A 27,438-nucleotide genomic window follows, 5' to 3' on the forward strand; every position below is an offset into this window, starting at 1 on the left:
ACAATTGATCTGTCTTTGTGCCTTGTAAACCTTGAGGGGAGATTTTGTCTTACCCATACACATTTTCCTGGACCAGCCCTGGCGTTCATGCTTTTAAGAGAAAGTTTTTATTGAAATTGTCACCAATTGTTTAATAAATAATGTACACTTGCACTTTAAAAACTCAGATTTTTGTCTTAAATTACATGTGCGCAGAGCAGGGAGCAGCGCACACCGCTTCGCGCTGGCTCCTTGCTCTCCTAGTTACAGCACACATTGGGTTAATTAACCCGATGTGTCCTGCAGCTACATGTGCAAGGAGCAGGAGCCGGCACTGACAGTGAGAGCGGCGGAGGCTGGTAACAAAGGTAAATATCGGGTAACCAAGGTAAGGGCTTTTTGGTTACCCGATGTTTACTGTGGTTATCAGCCTCCGCAGAAGCCGGCTCCTGCTGCCTGCACATTTAGTTGTTGCTGTCTCGCTGTCACACACAGCGATCTGTGCTTCACAGCGGGACAGCAACAACTAAAAAATGGCCCAGGACATTCAGCAACAACCAACGACCTCACAGCAGGGGCTAGGTTGTTGCTGGATGTCACACACAGCGACATCACTAGCAACATCGCTGCTACGTCACAAAAGTTGTTCGTTAGCAGCGATGTTGCTAGCAATGTTGCTTAGTGTGACGGGGCCTTAAGCATGTGGAACAGAAAGAACATGAGAACCAAAATTGTTGAAAAATATTAACATTCTCAAGGTTACAAGTACACCTTCAGAGATGTTGATGTTCCTATGTCCATGGTGCACAACATAATCAAGGAGTTTACAACCCATGGCACTGTATGTGGACGGCAGAGAAACATTGATGAAAGGTTGCAATGCACAATAGTCCAGATAGTAGATAAGTATCCCCAATCAATTTCCAAAGAAATTCAAGCTGTCTGTCATCATTTGAATGAAATCAAACGCTATGGCAGGAGATCCCACTACTGACCCCAGAGACTTAAAACAGCTAGACTACAATTTACCAAAATGTACATGAGTATGCCAAAATCCTTTTGGGGGAGTGTCTTGTGGATAAATGAGACTGGGATAGAGCTTTTTAGTAAAACACATCATTCTACTGTTTACTAAAAATGGAATGAGGCCTACAAAGAAAAGAACACAGTACCTACAGTCAAATATGGTGGAGGTTCAAAGATATTTTGGGGTTGTTTGGCTGCCTCTGGCCCTGGGTGTCTTGACTGTGTGCAAGACACCATGAAATCTGAAGATTACCAAAGGATTTTGGGTTGCAATGTAGTGCCCAGTGTAATCCTGCATCCTACATCGTGTGTCTTCCATTGGGACAATGACCCCAAAAACACTTCAAGAAGCACCTAGAAATGGATGGAAACAAAGCACTAGAGAATTCTATAGTGGCCAGCAATGAGTCCAGGTCTAAATCCCATTGAACACCTGTGGAGAGATCTTAAAATTGCTGTTCAGAGAAGGCATCCTTCAAATATGAGAGACCTGGAGCAGTTTGCAAAAGAAGAGTGGTTCAAAATTGCAATTGAGAGGTGCAAAAAGCTTGTTGAAGGTTATTTATAAGCAATTGATTGCAGTTATTTATTCCTAATGGTGTGCAACCAAATATTTAATTGAAGGTACCAGGAATTTTGTCGGACCCATTTTTGGAGCTTTGTATGAAATTCTGTCCAATTGTGCCTTTGTTTCCTCTGTTTTTTTGTGTTGTTCCAATACGCACAAAGGAAATAAACGTGTACAAGAAAACATATTATTGCAATATTTTTCTCCAAGAAAAATTTCATTTTCTGGAACGATTTCAAGGGTGCCAACATTTTTGGCCATGACTGTATGTCTACTGTGGCTTCACACCTTGACCCTATGTTTTTGATTTTACAGTAACCGTGTGACTGGCGTATATGAGCTTAGTCTTTGTCGAGTTGCAGAAGCCAGCAGTCCAGGTGAGTGGTATTTTTGTACCTCAGAAAGTCATCTCAGAGCATAATAGATTTCAAAGATAAAATTGCTCTATAGAAAGTTTTAATCCTTATGACACTCTTCAAAAGTTTCTGTTCTTAGAAGTCTCACACCACATTTTACCATTTTGGACACAATGCCTTACCCAGTGAGCCCATCATCATCATAGAGACTAAACAAAAAAAAGGTCAAAATATGTCAAAACCAAATGTCCATGTAATTGAGTTTACTACGGAATCCTAGACTGTTGTTTGTCTTAGGATGGGGTATTTGAAAGCTACAAGAAAGTGATCTGTTAGTATCATCTAACCGTGGTTATGCTGTCAGAGATGAAACATTCAAAATTTCCAAATGTTCCAACACTGAAGCCAATACTATTATTTGTATTTTAATGTCTCTCTTATGTTTACCTAGGGATGCAGAGAAGACGTAGACGTGTGCTTGACACCTCAGTGGCATATGTGCGGGGTGAAGAGAACCTCGCAGGATGGAGGCCAAGAAGTGATAGTCTAATTCTTGATCATCAGTGGGAACTGGAGAAACTCAGCCTACTTCAGGAGGTAATTCATCTCTAGATCTTATTATACCATGTTTGCCACCAAAATAATATCAATAATTTAAATTCAGTTCTTGTGTCACGGGCGGAGGAGTCGGGAATGCCGCTCGCCTGGGATTCGCTGGCGCTCGGGTCCGGTGCTTCTGCTCCTCAGTGGCTTGAGCACGGGGCCGGACCCGGGGCTCGAGCAGCGCCTCCTCGCCCACGAGTGAAAAGGGGAGGTAAGTGGTGGGATGTCGGTCGTGATGCCTCCCACGGGGTTGTGGTGACGGTTGGGCACCACCGCTGCTGGTGACGGGGGTTCCCGGGAGCGATGGCGGAGAGCAGCTGAGGTGTTAGCCCCTCCGTGGGTAGGGGTTGTTGGTCCCGGGGCCCCGGTTCGGGAGGGCAAGGATTAGGTACAGGTGCAGCTGCCGATGCGGGGAAGAAGCGTGGGCGCGGGTGCAATGTTGCGGTGCAGCGTGGGGCCGGATGGCACTGTTGTACTCACTCAGGTAGAAAAGGACAGAGTCTCTGGTAAACCAAACGGCTGGATGGACGGGGCCCACGGTCGGCTGCGGTGTCTTCACTTTCCTCCCGGACGGGTTGATGGTGGCTGTCGTTCCCTGCACCTATGTGTGTGTGTTTGACTCCTATGGCTTCCCACGGGTAGTCTGCTCCCCGGCGTGTACGTGTCGGGAGAGCTCGTTTTGCCCGCAGGCGCTGGCCCTTGGATCTCTGACCCTTAGCGGTGGCACTTATCTGGACGGGTTGTGCTGTTGACTTCTGACGGGACTTGGTTGGGAATTAACCCCTGAGGTCCAGACCGCAATCAGAGAATTTGACCGTTACGGCGGCTTTTGAGCCTAGTCGGGGTCTGAGTACCCTGCCTTGGTGCTTGGCTTCAATCTGCTCCCCGGTTTGGTACCGGCGGGCCACCGCCTGACCCCAGTCCTACGGTTCCACTGACCTCCACCAACTCCTGCAGACGGCCACCACCGTCTGCCTACCTTGCTGATAGTGCCTGGGCTCCAACCCAGACACTCACAGTTTTTGCTCCTCTCACTACCACCTCTCCATTTCAACTCCTCACTTCAACCATTCAACCAACTGGCTTTTCCCGCCTCCAGGCCTGTGAACTCCTCAGTGGGTGGGGCCAACTGCCTGGCTCCGCCCCACCTGGTGTGGACATCAGACCCTGGAGGGAGGCAACAAGGTTTTGGTTGACTGGTGTACCTGACCAGGGGGGGGGGTGTCTTGTTATGTACTGTGACCCCTGGGGGTTCAGGGCGTCACACTTGCATGTCCTACTTTGGTGATTTCAAATAATTAATTTATTAACACTTATGGGCTGAAAGGGGGTTTCCAGACCCATATATTTTTACAAACAGTTTGCAATGGCATACAATAAAGCAAAACCTAAAACATGGGCTGGCACACTTGTTGGTATTAGTGTAAAGTGTTGGTCAATGTCCACACTGTGACCGGGACTCTCTTACACCTCCCCTGGGAAGCTACAGTGCCTACAAGTAGTATTCAACCCCCTGCAGATTTAGCAGGTTTGATAAGATGCAAATAAGTTAGAGCCTGCAAACTTCAAACAAGAGCAGGATTTATTAACAGATGCATAAATCTTACAAACCAACAAGTTATGTTGCTCAGTTAAATTTTAATAAATTTTCAACATAAAAGTGTGGGTCAATTATTATTCAACCCCTAGGTTTAATATTTTGTGGAATAACCCTTGTTTGCAATTACAGCTAATAATCGTCTTTTATAAGACCTGATCAGGCCGGCACAGGTCTCTGGAGTTATCTTGGCCCACTTCTCCATGCAGATCTTCTCCAAGTTATCTAGGTTCTTTGGGTGTCTCATGTGGACTTTAATCTTGAGCTCCTTCCACAAGTTTTCAATTGGGTTAAGGTCAGGAGACTGACTAGGCCACTGCAACACCTTGATTTTTTCCCTCTTGAACCAGGCCTTGGTTTTCTTGGCTGTGTGCTTTGGGTCGTTGTCTTGTTAGAAGATGAAATGACGACCCATCTTAAGATCCTTGATGGAGGAGCGGAGGTTCTTGGCCAAAATCTCCAGGTAGGCCGTGCTATCCATTTTCCCATGGATGCGGACCAGATGGCCAGGCCCCTTGGCTGAGAAACAGCTCCACAGCATGATGCTGCCACCACCATGCTTGACTGTAGGGATGGTATTCTTGGGGTCGTATGCAGTGCCATCCAGTCTCCAAACGTCACGTGTGTGGTTGGCACCAAAGATCTGGATCTTGGTCTCATCAGACCAGAGAACCTTGAACCAGTCTGTCTCAGAGTCCTCCAAGTGATCATGAGCAAACTGTAGACGAGCCTTGACATGACGCTTTGAAAGTAAACGTACCTTACGGGCTCGTCTGGAACGGAGACCATTGCGGTGGAGTACGTTACTTATGGTATTGACTGAAACCAATGTCCCCACTGCCATGAGATCTTCCCGGAGCTCCTTCCTTGTTGTCCTTGGGTTAGCCTTGACTCTTCGGACAAGCCTGGCCTCGGCACGGGTGGAAACTTTCAAAGGCTGTCCAGGCCGTGGAAGGCTAACAGTAGTTCCATAAGCCTTCCACTTCCGGATGATGCTCCCAACAGTGGAGACAGGTAGGCCCAACTCCTTGTAAAGGGTTTTGTACCCCTTGCCAGCCTTGTGACCCTCCACGATCTTGTCTCTGATGGCCTTGGAATGCTCCTTTGTCTTTCCCATGTTGACCAAGTATGAGTGCTGTTCACAAGTTTGGGGAGGGTCTTAATTAGTCAGAAAAGGCTGGAAAAAGAGATAATTAATCCAAACATGTGAAGCTCATTGTTCTTTGTGCCTGAAATACTTCTTAATACCTTAGGGGAACGAAACAGAATTCTGGTGGTTTGAGGGGTTGAATAATAAATGACCCTCTGAATCAACTTTTCACAATTTAAAAAAAAAAAAAAAAAAAAAGAAATAACATTCTTTTTTGCTGCAGTGCATTTCACACTTCCAGGCTGATCTACGGTCCAAATGTCACAATGCCAAGTTAATTCCGAATGTGGAAACCTGCTAAATCTGCAGGGGGTTGAATACTACCTGTAGGCACTGTATATGAACAGCCCAAAATGTCACTCTTGGGTCCTGCTCTGCCCACACCTATTAAGCCATGCTTAGGGAGGTGAATCAGGACCATCCTGATTGGGTACACCTTGTAGCGGTGGGATCGCTTTTACTCTTTTGATCAAAATAGTGTCCACTGAGTACCCTATATTATTTATATTACTATTTAGTTACTTACTTATAGCAGGGGTTTTGCTCATTGTTTTTATCTTAGGTTTTGAATGATATACAATAACACAAATAGTAATTCTCACCAATCCCGTGTCAACACTTTTTTAATCCCTTGATGGTCTCTGTTTACCCGGCTATGGTTATTAGAGAGTGTGCAAGCATTTGATGGCCACTGCATTCAATCAAAGGCTTTAGGGGTGATGATTTGATCCCATTGTGGTCAACCTTGTAATCAGTAATTGACTGTCAAGATGATAAAAGATTACTGGAGCCTTGGTGATTGGCAAAGCTACGATAATCCTTTGCCAGGAAATGAATTCTAGAAAAAAATAAAAACATGGCTTTTTCATGGTTATAGTGGTTGTTTAAAATGTTTCTTTTTACTGTACTTGTTTAGGTTGAAAGGACTCGGCATTACCTACTGCTACGTGAGAAACTGGAAGCCACACTGCGGGGTGCAACAGACAGTCTTACTCCTTCCCCTACTGATGAGATGCTTCCACTCAGTCCCACATGTCATATGGCGCCACCCCAAGAAGAAGGCTCACCAAATGTGGAGGAAAACCCTCTGGAGATGGCCAGTGAAAGACAAAAAGAGCTGGCCGCAAAGGTACTGGGCTGTCCAGGATCTAGTCCAACATAACAACATAGATGTGTCTGGTATCGTAAAATCAAGAGACATCACTAAGTCCCTTTGTATTTTGTATAAGTACGGTAATTTTATTGAAGGAATTGTCCATCTGTACAGCTGCTTTTAATGTGTTTTAAAAGAGCATACAGATGGCATAGAAAGCAAAGCCTTGTATACAAAGTGTCAGGACATGATTATCTGCCAGTCCCCTACATGTCAGTATGCTGTACTCTCCGGGATCTATGCCTGTTAGATAGATATGGCAGAAGAAAAGCCATCAGAATTACTTGACAAAAATTACCCAACCCCATGCAGGGACATCTTTGGGACAGGCAGAAATCTAAATAAATATATTCTCTCGTTAAAGGGTAATTTACATTTTACATGTATGGTATCGCCGCTTATGAATGGTGCCCCACGGTACACCACTATCAGAGGATAGAGGGCTGCACATGCGCCGCATTGTCTATTCATATGGAAGTTCCAAAAATGATGAGAATATTTCTTGACATCACTACATAGTATTTTACTGTTGTCTTCTCATTGAATCTAATGCCGATATTTATATTGGTAATCTCACATGCTTTACAGTGTCTTCGTCTTCTGACCCATACCTTCAACAGAGAATACACTTATAGTCACGTGTGTGTGAGCGCCAGTGAAAGCAAGGTGAGGAATTGCTAAAAACAAAATCACTCTACACTGATCATAGCCCAGTATTTAGTACTTTTGCAACAAAGCTGTACAGCTAAGGCTTCCAATCTAACCAATACACCAGCGTCTACAGGGTTCTCCCACATTCGAAAATAACTATAGGTTAATCGTTGTATATTTCTGTATACCTGAGATATAGAGCATAGACTTTGAGAACCAATGTGGATTATTATTCTTGTGCATGAATATATCTTGTATATCGATGCATGATAAGATGGTACTGTAGACTTAACAGATAAAGATTAACTGATTAAAAGGTGTAACTTGTCAAAATGTGTATTTACAGCTGTCTGAGATGTCAGTAACCCTCCTACGTGACCCCTCTCTTCCTGGTTTGGGGGTTTCAACTCTTACACCATCTAGTACCTGTCCCTCATTGGTAGAAGGACGATACTGCAGCCCAGAAACCAGGTCAGTTTGGACCAAGCAGTGAAATATCATAATGCAATGAGACAGTGTCTGACAATTAGAGGGGATGATGATAAATGGCTGTAAGTCAGCCTTATATAATCTACAGGTGATAGGAACTGGATCTAACAGATCTAAGATCAGAAGGGACAAGGATAGCTGTAGATCAGTGGCCTTCAGGCTTTCTTACCTTGAGAGCCACATTTAGGTCTGAGAGATGGTCGCGAGCCATATCCAGGCCCTCTAGAAGTGACATCCAGAGTCACCTATTATTGGTATAATCATAACCAAAGCTTCACCACAATAACCCCACCAAGATCTTGTGCCTCCGTCTCTTATAGGCAGCATACTTACTTCCGGAGGTTCCCACTTTTTCGCCATTCAGTATTTTCACATCAAGCACACTCAATACATTTTTGCATTTAGCTTCATGCACCTCTCTAACTGGCAGTATCATCTTATCTCAATTTACCATTTTTTTATCCAACCACTGCCCCCTACCAGTATATGCATATTCAGATCTGCTCTCCTTGTGTGCGGGGCTATTCAAAGGTCACTACCTAGATAGAGACCTTCTTTTCATAGCTGTTTGCTAATGCATCAAGCTGGCAGAAAATCACGAGGCACACATCAAGATGACCGTTCTGAGATATTATTTGTTCAGTTATGAATCCATTGCAGTGGAATTGTTTTTATTATAGTTTTATTGCCCTGTACCATTTTGTTTAATCTGTGTGGGAATAATATTAATGCAGGACTTCCTATTATCTCCTACTATCCCTGTTCAATTATTTCAAGCAAGCTACTTGTGGGATACCATTGTGGTGATGAGATGTTAATGGGCTATTCTGATTGGAACAAGTTATCACCTATTTATGATAGATGACTTTCAAATTGATAGGGGTCTAATCGTTTATACCCCCAATGATCAGCAGGATGGGTCACGTGCTGTTAGTATGGTGCAGCAGTGCACGTTTGACTAATGCTCCATTCATTTTCTATGGGACTTCTGGAGTGATGTCTTCAGCATCCTCTGGCAGCTCCATATAGAATGGATACAGCAGATGAGAGCTCGTTTTAGGCCAATGGAGATAATAGTAGCTCATTTTTGTGACTGGTGAGTATCCCAGTGATCAGATCACCACCAATCTAACAGTTATTACCTATTCTGTTTATAGATGATAACTTCTTCCAACTGGAATACCCGTTTAATAATGGAAAAACTGTATATCTTTCTTCAACAACTGTATGAAATCTAAATGTTTAACGGAAATAATATTCATAATTATAGATATTTATACACATAATATATAAAGTGCTTATTTCTGATGTGCACATTATTCACATTAATCAGGTTGAGTTGTAAATAAAATATATAAAGCTTTTACTATACAGGATTTCCTAATACCTATGCACTAATGTAACCACTAATTTCTAAAACTTCCAGCCCCCAGCCTCTCTCCCGCACATTTAGCCCAGAGAGGGATCCTCTGAGCCCTTCAGGGGAGCTGCAGAAGTCACCCAATGGTGGACTCAAGACACCTCTTAGACTGTTTATTCCTGACATACAAGAAATACGGGTCAGGTATGTATGAAACTGGACCGGGGTAACATCCACCATTCCCAATATTATTATTATTATTATTTATTATTATAGCGCCATTTATTCCATGGCGCTTTACAAGTGAAAGAGGGTATATGTACAACAATCATTAACAGTACATAACAGACAGGTACAGGAGGAGAGAGGACCCTGCCCGCGAGGGCTCACAGTCTACAGGGAATGGGTGATGGTACAATAGGTGAGGACAGAGCTGGTTGCGCAGTGGTCTACTGGACTGAGGGCTATTGTAGGTTGTAGGCTTGTTGGAAGAGATGGGTCTTAAGGTTCCTCTTGAAGCTTTCCACCTAATGGCTGCGTTGACATTGATATGTTTATATACAGGTGCTTCTCAATAAATTAGAATATCATCAAAAAGTTAATTTATTTCAGTAATTCAATACAAACAGGGAAACGCATATATTATATAGAGTCATTACACACAGAGTGATGTACTTCAAGTGTTTATTTCTGTTTATGTTGAGGATAATGGCTTACAGCCTATGAAAACCCAAAAGTCATTATCTCAGAAAATTAGAATAATTACCACAAAACACTTGCAAAGGCTTCCTAAGCATTTAAAATGGTACCTTAGTCTGGTTCAATAGTCTATACAATCATGAGGAAGTCTGCTGACTTGATAGATGTCCAGAAGGCAGCCATTAACACACTTGACAAGGAGGGTAAGCCACAAACTCTAGAGTTTGTCTCCTTCCTCCCTGAAGACACAATTTGAATATTACCCAGAGGAGCATTGCAGCTAAAAGACACCTCAACACTGACAGCCAGATTGTTTTTTCGGTCTCCGCAAGCAGAAACGTTTTCCCCTTAGACCCCAGTGGAGCTTCTTATTCAGCCAGATCAGATCTCATACTTTGCACTGATGAGGGACAATCATTCCAAAACACTATGTCTGCAAAATGAGGTTCTGATCTGGCATAAATGCAAGGTCATATGAAAAGGCTTGTTAAAGGGGCACTTTTGACTTTTAGGATTGCTACTTCCAATAGGTGGCACTAGAGTTTGTCTCCTTCCTCCCTGAAGAGACAATTTGAATATTACTCAGAGGAGCATTGCAGCTAAAAGACACCTCAACACTGACAGCCAGATTGGTTTTTCGGTCTCCGCAAGCAGAAACATTTTCCCCTTAGACCCCAGTGGAGCTTCTTATTCAGCCAGATCAGATCTCATACTTTGCACTGATGAGGGACAATCATCCCAAAACACTATGTCTGCAAAATGAGGTTCTGATCTGGCATAAATGCAAGGTCATATGAAAAGGCTTGTTAAAAGGGCACTTTTGACTTTTAGGATTGCTACTTCCAATAGGTGGCACTAGAGTTTGTCTCCTTCCTCCCTGAAGAGACAATTTGAATATTACCCAGAGGAGCATTGCAGCTATAAGACTTCTCACCACTGACAGTCAGATTGGTTTGTCAGTCTCTGCAAGGAGAAAAGTTTTCCCCCAAGACCTTTAGGTCGCATTTTAACATAATGCATTTTTTTCATTCTTGGCTGCATAGCTGAGCTGGCAGGTTTCCTAGCATCAAGCAGCTCCTGCTCTCTTCCTACAGCCAGTGATCAGATATCACTGGGTCCTCAGGCGGTAGCATGGTCAGTGCTTCCTAAAATGTATGTACAAGCACTGTTTCAGCATCAGCATTGTGTAGGCAAGAAAGAGGTAATAAATTACCTTTACCTTCTCTGTGGGGGAGTCTGGCTGTGTCTGACAGCCCACTCCGTGCCCCCACAGCTGCACAACCTCATGCAAACTGCTTTCTCTGTATTGACATTTTAAATTGTCAGTGCAGAATAAAAGGAGGACCGGACTTTAGGACACAAGCAGTATATTTAACATATACTGCTTGTGTCCTATCTAGATATGACAATTTGCACCAAAATTTGGTACATTTGTTGCCAAAGTGCACTTTTCATAGTAAATCTATCCCTTTCTGTTCCAAAGAACAGATATGTTGAGATTTATCATGAGGGACCAAGATACTTGTCCAAGATACAAATGATTTAACCAGCAAAATGCAGAAATTAATAATCCTGAAATTGTTCAACCCTGTAAAATGTTTTCATTTTCATTTCATTTCATTTTGTACTCTCTGTTTAGTGCTACATCCATGGAAATGTATTTAGAATAGACTAAAATGAAATATAGTTACAGAATTCTACTAAAAACACATGCAATAATCAATTAGTGAATATTGATGTCTGGATGCAGATTGGAGTTGAGCGAAAATATTCATGCTGCCCTAGTCCAGCATCCAGTCTGATTCTCCATGGCAGCTGGACCAAGACAGTGTTCACTTTTACAGCCGGCATCCTGAGTACCTCTCCCACTTATTAGACTTACTAGATTACTAGGCTAATGATGCAATGTCGTAATGTCGCAGGGACTAATACTCACAAGAGATGGCAAGGATGCACCGGCCTAGAATGCTGGTTGCAGAAGTGAAGACTGCTCTGGTGGACCAGACTAGATGTTAAACAAGGACAGCACAAGTCTCTTTTGCTCAATCACACTGGGGTCTAATAGTCATTGACTTAGTTTTAACAATTAATCTTATTATTTTATTCACTTTTCAACATTTTATGAATAACAAAATTTTTTTTCTTACATTGTTCTCACAGCCCCATTGTCTCTAAGAAGGGGTACCTACACTTTCTTGAACCCCATACAGGCGGTTGGGTTAAGAGGTATGTGGTGGTAAGACGTCCATATGTCTACATCTATAACAGCGATCGGGATCCAGTGGAGAGAGCCATTCTTAACCTCTCACAGGCTCAAGTGGAGTACAGTGAGGATCAACAGGCCATGCTGAAGGTAAGGCCATCTGTATTGACCTGGGATGTGGGTATCTTTTAAAATTTTAATTCGCCAGCTTCGCCAAATTTTTCCCAAAAATTTGATTTACAGCAAATTGCAAGTATTACAAATCCTCTAATTGTGCTAAAAACACTTGTGCAAATCTGCAATTGCACTGAAAAAATCTTTGTGAAAGAGTGTTCTTAAAAAACCTTGTTTCCTGATTATCTTGAAGTGTACTCAGGTTGCTTATCGCACGATGAATGAGTAAAATGCTCATTCATCAGTTGAATTGATCTTTTGGGCAGCTTAATATCATCATTCTCATTCTCAGCAATGCAACGTCCTGCGTAAACAAGGGGCATAAATGTTACTGGGGGCATACACATTACTAGGGGACATACACATTACTGAGGGCATACATGTTACTGGAGCGGCATACACGTTATGGGGGGCATATACGTTACTGGGGGAGAGACATGGATTAGTCGGGAAAAATAATTTAGAATAGATTGGAGGAGTGCAAGAGTGTTAGAAGGTAGGCCACAAAGCAGGAGGTTGCAGTAGTCGAGGTGGGAGATGATGAGGGTATGCACTAGTGTTTTTGCAGAATCTTGGTTAAGCAATGTATGGGTCTCGGAAATATTCATGAAGTACAAACATCCAGATATACTTATCTAGACACCTCTGTTACTTTTATATCCAGTATACACTGAATATACTGAAATACCGGTTACAATTTATATATTTTTTTTTGCAGACCCCCAATACTTTTGCTGTATGCACACAACACCGCGGCATTCTGCTGCAGGCCAGCAATGATAAGGACATGCATGACTGGCTCTACGCCTTTAACCCTCTGCTGGCTGGCTCCATTCGGTGAGGATTTGTGATGGATTACAAGTGGAAGGATTGTCCACTACCTTGCAGGGGTGGAGATGATCATTTCTGAACATTTTTACAAATATCTTCAGGAATTTGAGGCTCAGACTGGATGCAGTCTTGCTCAATGAAACACATTTTAATATTTAGAAAAATCTATTTATTTCATCTGTGATAAAATCTTTTTGCATATTATCCATTTCACAACTTATTAGTAGCCAACAAGATATTTTGTCATTTGGCCCCGTACTAACAGGTACTATGACCTGGATACAGATGTGGAGGACATGAACTAGATATAGATGAAGCCAACTGCCTTCTTTCCTAGCAGAAATCATTTATGAGGATCTATTGGGTCAATCAGATAGAAGCCTATTTTCTGATGTGTGATTCTTTCTTGTCTTCAGTTTACTCTGTCCAATAGAAGAGACACATTTCTAAGTTTCTTTCTTTCTTTTTCTGTTTCTCTGCTCCTCTCTTAGGTCCAAACTGTCTCGACGCAGAACAGCTCAAATGAGAATTTAATGGGAAACCTGCACTCTTCCTTATTTTTATCAACTTGTTAAATCATTTATGATTACTCTCCATACCTTCACATTACAGCAACCCTCTCCGGTATACTCCCTGCTCATGCTCCCACTTCTGCTCCTACTAACGATCTGCAGCTCTCTCTTTTGCCTAGGGAAGTTTCTGCTGACCTTCCAGTTGTGGTTGAAAAATAGCTCTTGTCATCCTGGGAGGTCTACCGTAATAATATGTAGGGAATCTCAAGATGCCCCCATCCGGGGATAGGGAATCTTGATGTGCAGCACTCTCTATTTTCCCTGTCTTTCCCAACTATACCATGGGCAGGCAATAGTGTGGTCCAATGTCTATATTCAGCTCTTAGGCAATGTCTGGTTTCAACAGTCAAGATATTGTAGGTTCTAGAATGTGATGACACCAGTGATAGAGAAGAGCAATATCAGTAAGGAATTGGCAGAATTCCACCATTGGTGCTACTTACCATAATAATAGCAATGCAATTTTACAAAGAAATTACCATCAATGGAATTAGAGACCCTCTTTGAAAATGCCTAAACAGCACCCTTCATCACCTATGCTCGGCAAAGCAAGGTCTAAATATTCTTGAGTCGGAGACTAAATTTAGAATGGTTTCCCAGTAGTAATTGATAAGTATTGTTAAGCTCTATACCCATGAACATTCATGTTGCCTAATCATAGTATATCCACCCTGGCTGTAGGTGAGACATACATATACAGTATGTGCATGTCTGCCCACAGCATTGTATATATTTTCACCCAACACAAAACTTCCTCATCTACACCCTTCCAGGCATTTAGGGACAGGTTGCAGCTTAACAGTTTCCTATGTGGATATATAAGGAAGCGAGCTTACAGGGTTAAACTAACAAATAAATCCCGTAATACACAAGAGGCACAAGAAGTAAAACATTTAGAATTTTTGGCTCAATGATGAGATGATGCTAGAACCCTGCTGGCCAGTATAATAATACAATGCTATGTTGTACTAGAAAATAATTACGCATTTGCTGTATGTGCTAAACTTACATTTAAAATTAATGTAAACTAAGGGACTTATACAAGCTGTTATCCTTTTACGCAAAAAAAAAGAAAAAAAGAAAAAGATTACGGGACATTATGTTCTTAGATTTTATTGTAAATTGTCACAAGCCTAGTGTCCTAACTGGTGATATTCATGCATGGTTATGTCAGTGATTTTCAGAAAAGATAAGCACTACCTAAAGTTATGTAGACATTTCGCTTAGATTACTGTATTTCCTTTAATCCATCATTACAGTCTATGGATTTTCATGTTTTAATCTCATGATGATGATCCGGAAAATAGAATGCACCAATATCCTAAGGCAATCCAAAGATAGGTCATTTAAGCCAAAGAAAGGTAAAAACCAGAGTTAATTTTCAAGGGTTTCCCCATTCTTATGCACTTTAAGTAAATTCATAAGAAACCGTGTCTTATAGCCCACTAACCACCTGTGCTCTTAGATGTGAGTGTATATAGCACTCTGCGTCCCCTAATACCTGCCATATGCATAGACTGATAGTACGAAGTGAGAAAAAAGAAAAACCCAAAATATTCACCAACCAGTAGAAACTGGAGAAGAGCAAAGTAGAGTAGTACCTTTGGCAAATCGATGGTTGTGCGTTGTCTCAATTTTGTTTGGATGTAAGCTTTGGTATATGTCATGCTTTTTGGGATGCCATTGTTTTAGTTGAGAGGACTTATAGTCTCAGGGTCAACCAGCTTTAGAGACCACTAAGTCCGATCTTCTCAGACATGGACAAATGTATATCTTAGGCTAGCAAACCTATAGATGATACAGTCCAAGATGCATGAGATCTTGCCATCGCCTGCAATTGCTAAATAGAGGGGTAAGCAACCCTATTAATATTCTCCATAACTTCTACCTAATACAGAAAGAAGGGATATACTATGTGAACTGAGTTCGATAAAATTAGAAGTCAGTAGGTAGACCTCATACACAAATTGGGCTTTGTATTGGTGCTGGTTAGCACACGGTATAGCAGGACTTGGTGCTTGTTGGCTCATCTTATTTCCATAATTTTTGGATTATTTCCCAGAATTTTTATTTGATATTATAGGGCCTGTGGTGATAATAGTATCCCTGTATAGTTTATCACCACCTATTAATATAAGGGATACAGGGCCCTCATAGAAGCTACTGTACATGGTCTACCTTTATAGTACACTCATCCACTGATGTAACTTGTCAATATTGGAGTCATTACTGTTTTCACTGAGTTACTTGTAACAATCTCATGAATTTTATAAAACCATTGCCGCATTCGTGTGAAGTGCAGCCTTCCGGAACAATGAAGAATCGTCCTAAAATGTACCCAGAAGAATGGCTACATGCACTATTGCTTTGCTGCTTGGTTGAGAATCATGTTGCTTTCGAACAATGGCCGTATTGTATATTCTGTTATGTCATGTCGATGATCGGTGGGAGTCCGCCTTGTAGAATACAGAACTGTGTACGCTGTAATGGTTAGAGTATGCTATCAGCAGTCAGATCTGTCGGGCCAGCACGGGATTACCAAGACGTCACTGTACATGTTTCTATAGAAGTTTATCTGCAAAATAAATGAATGTGAAAACTGATTGGTTTAACACTTACCATTCCAGTTTGTCAGCTTCCTTCTTCACTGCAGGAACAACGACATCACCAGTAGATCAGAATACTGGAAGCGTACAATTTTGGTAATTGACTAAACAGGCAGGATCCATATTCACCAATATATAACGCTGCTCCTTGATACACAAAGATGTTAGTTTGCATCGGCCCTTGCTACATGAAGAGCATTTTATTTGCATCTTTTTTTCTGTATCGTTCGGCCATAAGATTGTAAACTGAAGTGTTTTATGCGAAATGAAACAATAGTAGTACAGAATGATAACGCATCTTCAGAAATTGCTATCAGGTGCAGGAGAGGAGTAGGCTAAATAATCGGGCACCTTCTTTATACTCAACAGCTATGGGAACCCATAGGTCCCCCATTGGTATAAAGGTCCATTTATATGGAAATATAATTGGCCATATGATTAGACATTTCCTACTACGAGGCAGTATAAACATGTTCACCGATCAAATGACAACTATTTGGTTGTATCCTCTATATGAGCATAAAGATCATCGTTGTCAGCAGCATATACTCTCATGCAAGCAACGGAGGTGCTGCTGACTTTAGTAAAAGTGTTTAGGGGTGAAATGTCACATTAGTAGTCATGTGTCTGACCATAGTGCCGATAATAGCTTTGTGTAAAAGGAAGCAAACAATCCACTTGTTATATCATCAAATGATGCCCTTCTTTCACAAGCAATGCTGGCCATGGCCGTAAAGTCTCCTGACACAAACTAACAACCTCACGTAAGCCTATGAGGCAGGAGACCTGCGCTCAGTTCGGTCATTGCGTTCCCTATATGAACCATAAAATATAGCCTTCTGAACTTGACCTTACACAAATTAAACTGTACAACATCATAGCCGGGTCTGAAGGAGGCGTCATAATACCCTTTATATTCTTTTAGTGCTGCTGCACATGACTAAATCTCTATGTATCACACAGTAGTGGAAGAATGTATATACACAGTATAGCTAGTGATTAGATTATAACCCAATTGTGTATAATCACTTTTTATTTTGATTGTATATTGGTACAGAACAACAATACTTTCCAAATCACTTCCTTGAATATCTAAATGAGTCTCAGTCCTCTACCTATATAGTATGTCGATTTCTGGCTTTTCTATTTACTGTGGAACAAGTTATTCTCAGTTGTAGCGGAAACATTTGTGCTTGTTAATATGCCTTAAATGGAACAAATGGAAAGTACAGAAAATAAACTGAAATGACCGCGGTTATGTTACAATGTGTATGTGATTGGCAGATAATATTCTGATCACCCGTTGTATAATATAACTTTGTATGTGAGACGTGTTTCATACATGTCATGGTTTACATGTTCTGTAAATGTTATTTATTACACCGTGTCAGTACAGTATGGTGGATCTTATGACTATATGATAGAATTTTTTTGGGTGGGGATTTACTATTAAATACATTCTCACGCAGTATACATTACATTGAGCATTAAAGATCTTCCGTATATGAACAGAGCTTTGGCTGGATTCATATTATTATATAATAATTGGGATATCTGATAAAGGGATTTTTCATGATCATTAATAGAATTGCATTGTCCTTGTAAAAAGCAAGCAAGTTTCCAATTTATTAAAAATCCTCTGGCTGCATTACTACCAACCTATTTTAGTAAAGACCTATAATTTATTTTTTTTTATAAAATAAAAATTCTGGAGCACGTCGCATTGTGCTGTTCCACAATTATTCCTCTTAAAGGGAACCTGTCACCAGTTTTGGGGCCTATAAGCTGCGACCACGATCACTGGGCTCTTATATACAGCATTCTAACATGCTGTATATAAGAGCGCAGGCTGCACTGTAGAACATAAAAAACACTTTATAATACTCACCTAGAAGGTCGCTCCGGTGCACAACAGTCAGATGGGCGTCTCCTTTCTCCGGGACTGGCGACTCCTCTTTTGGCCATCTTGGTCTTCCTTTTTCTGAAGCCTGGGTGCATGATGCATCCTACGTCATACACACAGGCCGGTATTGAGGTCCTGCGCAGGTGCACTACAATACATTGATCTGCCCTGAGCAGGGCAGATCAAACTGCGCCTGCACAGGACCTCAGTGCCGGCGATTGTGTATGATGCAGGACGAATCATGCACGCCGGCTTCAGAAGATGGAAAACCAAGATGGCCGAAAGAGGAGGCGCCGGTTCCGGAGAACGGAGACACCCATCTGACTGTTGTGCACCGGAGCGACCTTCTAAGTGAGTATTATAGTGTTTATGTTCTATAGCGCGGCCTATGCTCTTATATACAGCATGTTAGATGCTGTATATAAGGGCCCAGTGGTGGTGGCCACAGCTTATATGCCCCAAAACTGGTAACAGGTTCCCTTTATAAATGTTTGAATAAATTAACATCTGAGTGTTACTAATTTGAGGTTTGTACTTGGAAAGACTACCAATAGCACTGACTGATAGTATAGATTGTAGTGATGCTCCCCATGACAAGAAGGATTGTATTAAGAAAATTATACATTTTTTAGGAGGAATAATAGAGGAATCGAACAATTCAAGGCTATAATAAAAGTTGCTTCAGAACTGTTATTTCAAAGGAAATATATGAATTTCTAAAAACACAATAAACCTGCATATATGGGGTTAATCTGTAGTTTAATAGCGTGTTAAACCTGCCCAGCGCCTGCACATTGAACCCCGCTGCCAGCAGGAAGAGACTTTTATTGCTTCCGGCAGCATTCAGGTTCCAGTCATGGCGGCCGTGCCAATGCGGGTTCAGTCACTGCTCTGTGTATGGAGAGTGGAGCCTGTAACCACACTTCCTGCACTGACTGACAGCCGTTCAGCAGTAGAACTAGCTGTCAGTCAGTGCAGGGGACAATGGTTACAGCCGCTGCTCTCTGTATACAGAGTGGTGACAGAACCTGCGCCAACACCGCCCCCATGACTGAAACCTGAATGCTGCCAGGGGAATTAAAGTTCATTTCCTCCTGGCAATAGGGTTCAATCTGCAGGCGCCGGGCAGGTTTTATACTCTATTAACCTGCGGATTAACCCCATATCGTCAGGTTGTAACAGGGCGCCAGGGGTGCCTCTGGCCTTGTAGTCGTGGCCCTTGCAATCAGGCTTACCCCTGGTTCCACCGTCACTATGGGGACAGGAGATGACTTGGTGGGGCAGAGTGTGGTGGTGATGCAGATGTTATCCGGCGCACAAACACTCTTCAGGCAGGGTTCGATGCAATGAACAAACATTCTTTTATTCTTCACAAAGTCCCAAACAAAGCAATAAAGGTGATGATATGCTTTCTTAGCTGGGGGAAGCCTGTCCTTGCGTCCCCTCCAGTGGGGATGTGCCTGGCTACTCCACTTCGCCCGGCTCCCACTTCTGGCTACCCACAGCCCGGACCCACACCGGACTGCTTCACACTATGAGGTTCCGCCCGCTCCTTTTCTCACCGGCTTCCCTGATTTCCAGCTCCCACACTCTGCCCCGGCTCTGCTGCTCCGCTCCTGTCCCCGAGACGACTGCTCCCTTGATCTAATCTTTTCCTCACACCCTTGCTCTCTCCTCCCCTTGTCTCTGCCGGCTCCTCCTCCCCACTGTGGTGACAGCCGTCCCACCCGGCCACTAGGGGTACCCTAACACTATACACATGCACATACAAATAAAACATTTTTATTAATAACATTTCCGGGTTAACTATGCTCCCTTTTGCAGGGGGTCTGCTCACCCACTGCATACCTCCCCTCTTAAAACCCGAGCCTCCCGGCACGGCTCTTACTTAAAACACACAGAAGCACGTAAAGTCTGCAATACCGTCCACAATAGGCGCAGCACCCACACAGAGGGCTCCAGTGTGCCCAGTTCTCCTCCTCTGGACGGCCACCAGTGTGCGCAGCTCTCCTCCTCTGGACGGCCACCAGTGTGCGCAGCTCTCCTCCTCTGGACGGCCTTCAGTGTGCCCAGTTCTCCTCCTCTGGACGGCCACCAGTCCCGCGCAGCACTCCTCCTCTGGACGGCCACCAGTGTGCGCAGCTCTCCTCCTCTGGACGGCCACCAGTGTGCCCAGTTCTCCTCCTCTGGACGGCCACCAGTCCCGCGCCCGGCGGTTTCTGCAGCGCTCCCGGTCCTTCTTTCAACTAGCGCCCGGAGGCTCAACAGCGCTCCCGGTCTTAGATGGGCGCCCGGAGGCTTGGCAACAGCGCTCCCGGTCTTAGATGGGGCGACTGCCCGTACAAACACACAGAAGGGAGCTCGTCCCGTGAAACTTTAAAAGAACTTCTGCCGGCTAAACGGCGCCGGACTTAAACAACAGATCAGCAGTGGTGACTTACTCTGGGGGCCAGGCCCTCTTCCATTCCTCCGCTTGGGCCTGGATGTATGCCCCCAGGGATTGTCCCGGCTGCTGACGGATCCTCTGGAAGGACGCAGGGGCGTAGGGTGGCTCCACAGGCGCAGCTGCTGCAGCTCCTCTCGGTGGTGAAGGTGTCGCTGCCCCTGACAATCTTGCTGGTAGCGGCGGCGGTGTCAATGCTGAGACTGGGTAGAGTGGAGACGGGTCCTCGTTTCCCGCTCTTAAACAGACTCCACCCCCAGCCCCACGCATCATCTTGACTCCTCCGCTGAGGTACTTCTTTTTCTTCTTCTTCCATGCCCTGGAGCTGGCGCCTCCCCTCTTTGGGCGGAGTACTCCATGCTTTCTCTTCGGCACCGGCCAGCCCCAGGCTCTTCTTTTGGCGCCAATTTTCCGCGCCTTTTCTTCCCCACAGATAACGGCCTCCTTGCCGCCATCTTGTACCCGGTCCAACGCTACGGGTACTAGGTTCTCTTCCCACCACGGGACTGGAAATCCTGTATCACGGTCCGGATCCTGTGCTTCAGGCACGACCCGATCTCCAGCCTCCTGGGTTCCTGGCAGGGGAATCGCATCCTGCCGACTACGCCACATGTAACGGGGCGCCAGGGGTGCCTCTGGCCTTGTAGTCGTGGCCCTTGCAATCAGGCTTACCCCTGGTTCCACCGTCACTATGGGGACAGGAGATGACTTGGTGGGGCAGAGTGTGGTGGTGATGCAGATGTTATCCGGCGCACAAACACTCTTCAGGCAGGGTTCGATGCAATGAACAAACATTCTTTTATTCTTCACAAAGTCCCAAACAAAGCAATAAAGGTGATGATACGCTTTCTTAGCTGGGGGAAGCCTGTCCTTGCGTCCCCTCCAGTGGGGATGTGCCTGGCTACTCCACTTCGCCCGGCTCCCACTTCTGGCTACCCACAGCCCGGACCCACACCGGACTGCTTCACACTATGAGGTTCCGCCCGCTCCTTTTCTCACCGGCTTCCCTGATTTCCAGCTCCCACACTCTGCCCCGGCTCTGCTGCTCCGCTCCTGTCCCCGAGACGACTGCTCCCTTGATCTAATCTTTTCCTCACACCCTTGCTCTCTCCTCCCCTTGTCTCTGCCGGCTCCTCCTCCCCACTGTGGTGACAGCCGTCCCACCCGGCCACTAGGGGTACCCTAACACTATACACATGCACATACAAATAAAACATTTTTATTAATAACATTTCCGGGTTAACTATGCTCCCTTTTGCAGGGGGTCTGCTCACCCACTGCAAGGTTAATAGCGCTTTTACACGTGACAGGTTCCCTTTAAACTGGTATTGAACCGTTTTTACGACTAGAAGCGGAAACTATTTTGGGAATTACAAGGTGAGGAGGGCAATAAACAGTGTCTACTTATAGTGTTAGTCAGGGGCGGACACAGAAGAGGGCCCCTGTGCGAAAACATATGTGATATGGAGAACAGTGAAATTCAAGATAATGCAAGAAAAAAGATCCATCATCAAGTATAACTGGACATCAAGGAAAACCAATACATTCCTGCCAGTGATTCAGATGGATGCTCAATTTTTTATTTTAAACAGGTGTCATGAAGTTCCCAATAAAATTAACACAATTATTAAACAGAGCGCACATCGGGTCTCTTCAAAGACGTATGGTCGCTACACCTTCCACCTGGACAATTAGTCAATGTTATTTATTTAAAAATGTATTTTACTAACTATAGAACAACCGTGCTTTCTTTATGCATCTTATCATGTTATCCTTGGTAAAGTCAATGTAATGAATTAGATGCCAAAATCCAGCTGAATGTGTGGAAAGCATTGATGTTTTAATTTGATAGCCTTTGAAGTGCTTCATTCTAACTATTTGTTCTTTATCTCTATAAAAACAATTAAGAGATGTCAGCATCACTACCGTATATAGATGTTTGTCATCTTCTGTCACCTCTCCTAACATGTTTCTTAGAAAATACTTTTCCTTTTTTACAATGCTGTTTTGTTCACCTATCATTCCTATGAGAAATATATACGGTAAATAGACAAGTGTGTGTTACCAGTTGGGCATGTGACTTTGCAAATTCTAAGACTGACCTATCACCACGAACAATGTCAGACCATGTGAGGACACACCTTCAGCACTGACAATATCAGACCATGTGAGGACACACCTTCAGCACTGACAATACCAGACTATGTGGAGACACACCTTCAGCACTGACAATATCAGATTATGTGGGGACACACCTTCAGCACTGGCAATACCAGACTATGTGGAGACACACCTTCAGCACTGACAATATCAGATTATGTGAGGACACACCTTCAGCACTAACAATACCAGACTATGTGGAGACACACCTTCAGCACTGACAATATCAGATTATGTGGAGACACACCTTCAGAACTGACAATATCAGATTATTTAGGGACACAACTTCAGCACTGACAATCTCAGACTATGTAGGGATACAGCTTCAGCACTGACAATATCAGACTATATAGGGGCACACCTTCAGCACTGACAATACCAGACTATGTGGGAACACACCTTTTTGTCCTGGTGAATGGTAGCTCCCAGTTGTCTATTTAGAGGAATAGCACAACACAGATTTCTAAGTAAAGGTGCTTCAAAATTATCGTATAGAGAAAACAACTTTTTATTAAAACCTACATATCATGAGAGCTGGTAAGTTCTATTTAAAGCAAAAAATATTATTTATTTTTCATAGAGGTTGTTATAGCCAAGTATCAGTTCTTTCTATAAACTGAGAAATATGTTCTCCATGGTTATTTGATCCAAATTAAATAGGTCCCAAAAGAGGCAACACAGGAAAATATTTTCAAAGGAATGGTGATGGATTAGTTTATATAAAGAAAAATGGAAGGAAGAGTGTTATAGGCAAAGAGGCTGTCTGGAAATAAATAAATTATTCATTTTTTTCCCCACAGATAGCGCTATCTGTGTAAACGGTTTATGCCTGGAACTGCAACATCAAGTAAATTAGGAGATACACTCACTCCAACACTATATAATTCCTAAAAACCAGACATGAAAATATTTTGCATAAAAAAAAATGTACTATTTTTTCTAATTCTGGATAACCCCAATTGTTCTAAGTTCAGGTAGAAAATAATTAAATGTAAAATTTATCTATCCAACTTCAATGGAGAATCCCAGATAAAACATACAAAATCTAGATATGAAAATGACAAAAGTCTATGATAGGCGATAAAAGGAGCCGTTCTAGCAAGAGTCGCATGGTGAGGGTATAAGATGTAGGAGTGCATTGTATGGAGTACAGAGTCGGAGATGTAAAGTCTCTTATCAAGTGTTTAATATTATAACAGTAATTAGGATCTTTCAAAGACTGCTCCACATTGTGCTGCATTAACATTCATTACTTGCCATAATTACTAAGAGAATATTAAAGGGAGTCCGTCAGGATGATTTTACTAATCAAACTATTGGAGTGGCTCTATAGTATCTAAAAAAAAATTTGTTTTGTAGAAATCTGCTGAAAAATTGCGCTTTAGGGGTACTTTGCACACTACGACATCGCAAGCCGATGGCAGCAATGCCGAGCGCGATAATCCACGCCCCCGTCGCAGCAGCGATATCTTGTGATAGCTGCCGTAGCGAACATTATCGCTACGGCAGCTTCACATGAACATACCTGCCCTGCGACGTCGCTCTGGCCGGCGAACCGCCTCCTTCACAGCGACGTCACACGGCAGGCGGGCAATAGAAGCAGAGGGGCAGAGATGAGCGGGACGTAAACATCCCGCCCACCTCCGTCCTTCCGCATAGCCGGCGTGAGCCGCGGTGACGCAGGTAAGGTGATGTTCCTCGCTACTGCGGCTTCTCACACAGCGATGTGTGCTGCCTCAGGGGAACGAGGAACAACATCGTACCGTCGCTGCAGCGAAATTATGAAAATGTTGGACACTACTCTGATAATACGATTACGACGCTTTTGCGCTCGTTAATCGTATCATAAAGGATTCACATACTCTGATGTCGACAGCGACGCCGGATGTGCGTCACTTTCGATTTGACCCCACCGACATCGCAGCTGCGATGTCGTAGTGTGCAAAGTACCCCTTAAAGGGAACCTGTTACCAGATTTGTCTCTTATAAGCTGCGGCCACCACCATTGGGCCCTTATATACAACATTCAAGAATACTGTATATAAGAGCCCAGGCCGCTCTGTATAGCATAAAAAATAATTTTATTATACTCACCTAGGGGGCTGGTTCAGTCCGATGGGCATTGCTGCTCTCCGGTCCGGTGCCTTCTCTCTTCGGTCTGGCGCCTCTTCTCTTCTGCGATCTCTGTTCTGCTTCTACCCAGCCCAGTCAACACTGCAGTCCTGAGCAGGCGCACGTCTCTGTGCCCTGCTGAGGGCAGATCAAAGTACTGTAATGCGCAGGCGTGAGGAAAGGTTAAAGATTGCTCGTGTACATTATGTGCACTACAATAGTTTTATCTGCCCTCAGTAGGGCAGACCAAGGTGCACCTGCGCAGTACCTCAATGCCAACTAGTGTGGATGACGTAGGATGTGTCATACATACAGGCCTCAGAAGAAGGGGGATGGCGATAACCGCAGAGAGGAGGCGCCAGACTGAGAGCAGTGACACCCATTGGACCGGACCACCCCCCCCCAGGTGAGTATTATAAAAGTGTCTTTTAAATTATACAAAGAGGCCTGGGCTCTTATATACAGTATTCTGGAATGCTGTATATAAGGGCTCATTGGTGGTGGCCGCAGCTTAGTCGCCATATCTACTGACAGGTTCCCTTTAAAGCCACATGCAAATTAGCCTGGATGTGCATAAGGAGTGTGTTCATATATTCTGCATCAATAAATATAGAAGTTAGGCGGGCACCATGACAAAATGCAAAAATAGTGCACAAGAAAGGGCATATAAAAATATTACATTAATAAAAAACATAATTACGTTTAATGAAAGTCACCAATAATAACAAACATGGGTAATAACCCAAATAAAACAGCAAAAAAGTTTAAATGTAATCACATTAGCGTACAATACAGCTAAAAGTGGGGCACTCCTCTCGCTTTATTGTATTCTATGTATCCTAATGTGGCTATATTTCTTCTTTTTTGTTGTTTTAACTTTTTTTTTATTGGGTTATTATCCATGTTGATTAATATGATTGGTGACTTTTATAAAATGTAATGATTCAGACACTGGAGGTCACATACAGAAGAGGGCCGCAGTGCAAGAACAGTATATGGGCCCTTTGTGGTCCAATAACGCATCATAATACACAATTCCTCCTGCTTTGGAGGTAGTAATGGAGCCCCCTTACCTCTTGAGCCCCTGTGCAGCTGCACAGGTTGCCCCAATGATATCTCCACCCCTACATTCAGATGTGCCAGGATTGTTATGGGTCTATACTTCATCTTTTTTCAATGTTCATATATTTTGGGTGCATCGATATGCCCAGGCTAATCTGCATGTGGCTTCAAAGCTTGATTTCTCAGTGATGGCGACTCCGACTACTACAAGACTGGTGTCACATTTACTATTTTATATGACAAGTTTAGTACAATTATTCTGTGAGGTTCCCTTTATATTTCCTTTGGTTAAAATCCTATCAGCATTTAGTACAGTAATAATTCTGGCTGTGCGCTGCCGCTATATCCCCTACTGTATATGGCAATGGCAGAGGGCAGGAGTTGCCTAGATCTTTAGCTATTCTGGTAGGATTCGCCCTTCGCTCATTTGTTTGTAATCACTGTATAGTGCATGGATGACCACGATGTATAGAAGACATCACAATACACAGTGTAAAGTGTCTAACAGTAAGCACCATTAAATCATGTCAGCGCTCAGTATACGAGATGTTGGCGCTCAGTATACAAGAAATATGTATATGTTATAGGACAATAAGAACTGTGTACCATAACTGCACCCCCGAGTGCCTCATTGTGTTAGTACTGCTACGTTAGATGGTACTGTAACCACTGAAACTTAATGTATTTTGGGCCAAATAATTCTTTAAAAAAAAGTATAATTCATGGATATAGATCAAAGTATGAAAAATAAATATTTGAACAAAAAGTTTTAAAAATGTCTTTTCTCCAAAGTCTTTTTTTCTCCCTGGGTTTTCGGTGTGTACTGCCCCCTGTCATCTTGTACTTTTCTCTCCGCCCCGCCATTGTAGTCACCACCACTGGCCTTGTTATCTATCTTGTATCTATGATGTGTAAAGCTTGGGGTGCAGGATTGTACAAAATGAGGCTTTCTGATTTTTCTAATCCTTTCACTTTCAGAACGTTCTATTAATCTGACCGTAAATCATTTTTGACCAGGAAAGGATTAAAAATCTAGAGTTGCCAGGCTCTGAAATAAATACTGCATTAATAAATGTGACAGTTATGCAATTAATGATTTTTTTGTCTTTTTTAACTTAGTTTTATAGTTCATAAGGTTGAAAAAGAAGAAAGGACAATTAAACTGTACTTGTCCTTTTATACAAAACTTACAGAAAAGCATGGCTTGCTGCTCTCATCACCTACAATAGAATAAAGCTGTTTTTGGGGCACATACCGGTCTAATATCTCCAGTAATTGTCCCAGTTCTCTTGTTCTGTAATTTTCCATCCACATTTTTAGATAGAGTATTTTCACCTCGGCAGCATTCTGTCAGTGCTATAGGTGCAGGAACTTCCTTTTAAAGGGAACCTGTCAGGTACAATATGCACCCAGAACCACGAGCAGTTCTGGGTGCATATTTCTAATCCCTTCTTAACTGTCCCAGCATCTAGTAGGAGATCTTGAGAAAAGTATTTCTAAAGCTACTTTATGATACGCTAATGAGCACAGGGTCTAGTGTTAAGGTGAACTCTTAATCAGAGATCACTAGTTGCCTACTGCCTGGCCGAATTGATATGGGCCAAGTGCATGCGTAAAAGAATCCACACCAGACACAGTCGGATATGTAATCTTTTCTTGGTCACAGTAGAAAAGGCACCAAAACAGACTGAAGAGACTCATGCGTCCCCTTGATATAGGCTAGGGGCGTACACAAGTTCAG

General features: G+C 43.1%; 1 protein-coding gene and 1 long non-coding RNA gene across 13 annotated transcripts in view; both read left to right on the top strand.

Annotated features, from left to right (window-relative positions):
* KIF1A (kinesin family member 1A) overlaps nucleotides 1-17,526 on the top strand; it is a 269,201-nt gene extending 251,675 nt beyond the window's left edge. For all 12 annotated transcript variants that reach the window (XM_075340870.1, XM_075340871.1, XM_075340872.1 and 9 more), the window contains 9 exons: nucleotides 1,889-1,950; nucleotides 2,381-2,526; nucleotides 6,196-6,408; nucleotides 7,021-7,098; nucleotides 7,430-7,554; nucleotides 8,999-9,136; nucleotides 11,792-11,984; nucleotides 12,727-12,845; nucleotides 13,331-17,526. In XM_075340870.1, the coding sequence (XP_075196985.1) occupies nucleotides 1,889-1,950; nucleotides 2,381-2,526; nucleotides 6,196-6,408; nucleotides 7,021-7,098; nucleotides 7,430-7,554; nucleotides 8,999-9,136; nucleotides 11,792-11,984; nucleotides 12,727-12,845; nucleotides 13,331-13,373 (1,117 nt within the window). In that variant the 3' untranslated portion in view covers nucleotides 13,374-17,526. The remainder of the gene's footprint in view (nucleotides 1-1,888; nucleotides 1,951-2,380; nucleotides 2,527-6,195; nucleotides 6,409-7,020; nucleotides 7,099-7,429; nucleotides 7,555-8,998; nucleotides 9,137-11,791; nucleotides 11,985-12,726; nucleotides 12,846-13,330) is intronic.
* Nucleotides 17,527-18,351: 825 nt separating this feature from the next.
* LOC142296840 (uncharacterized) lies at nucleotides 18,352-26,786 on the top strand. Its single transcript, XR_012751711.1, has 2 exons — nucleotides 18,352-19,092; nucleotides 21,648-26,786. It is a non-coding gene; the product is annotated as an uncharacterized LOC142296840 (long non-coding RNA).
* Nucleotides 26,787-27,438: the final 652 nt, after the last annotated feature.

Source organism: Anomaloglossus baeobatrachus, chromosome 3, assembly GCF_048569485.1.
Source record: "Anomaloglossus baeobatrachus isolate aAnoBae1 chromosome 3, aAnoBae1.hap1, whole genome shotgun sequence".
NCBI classification, from domain to species: Eukaryota; Metazoa; Chordata; class Amphibia; order Anura; family Aromobatidae; genus Anomaloglossus; species Anomaloglossus baeobatrachus.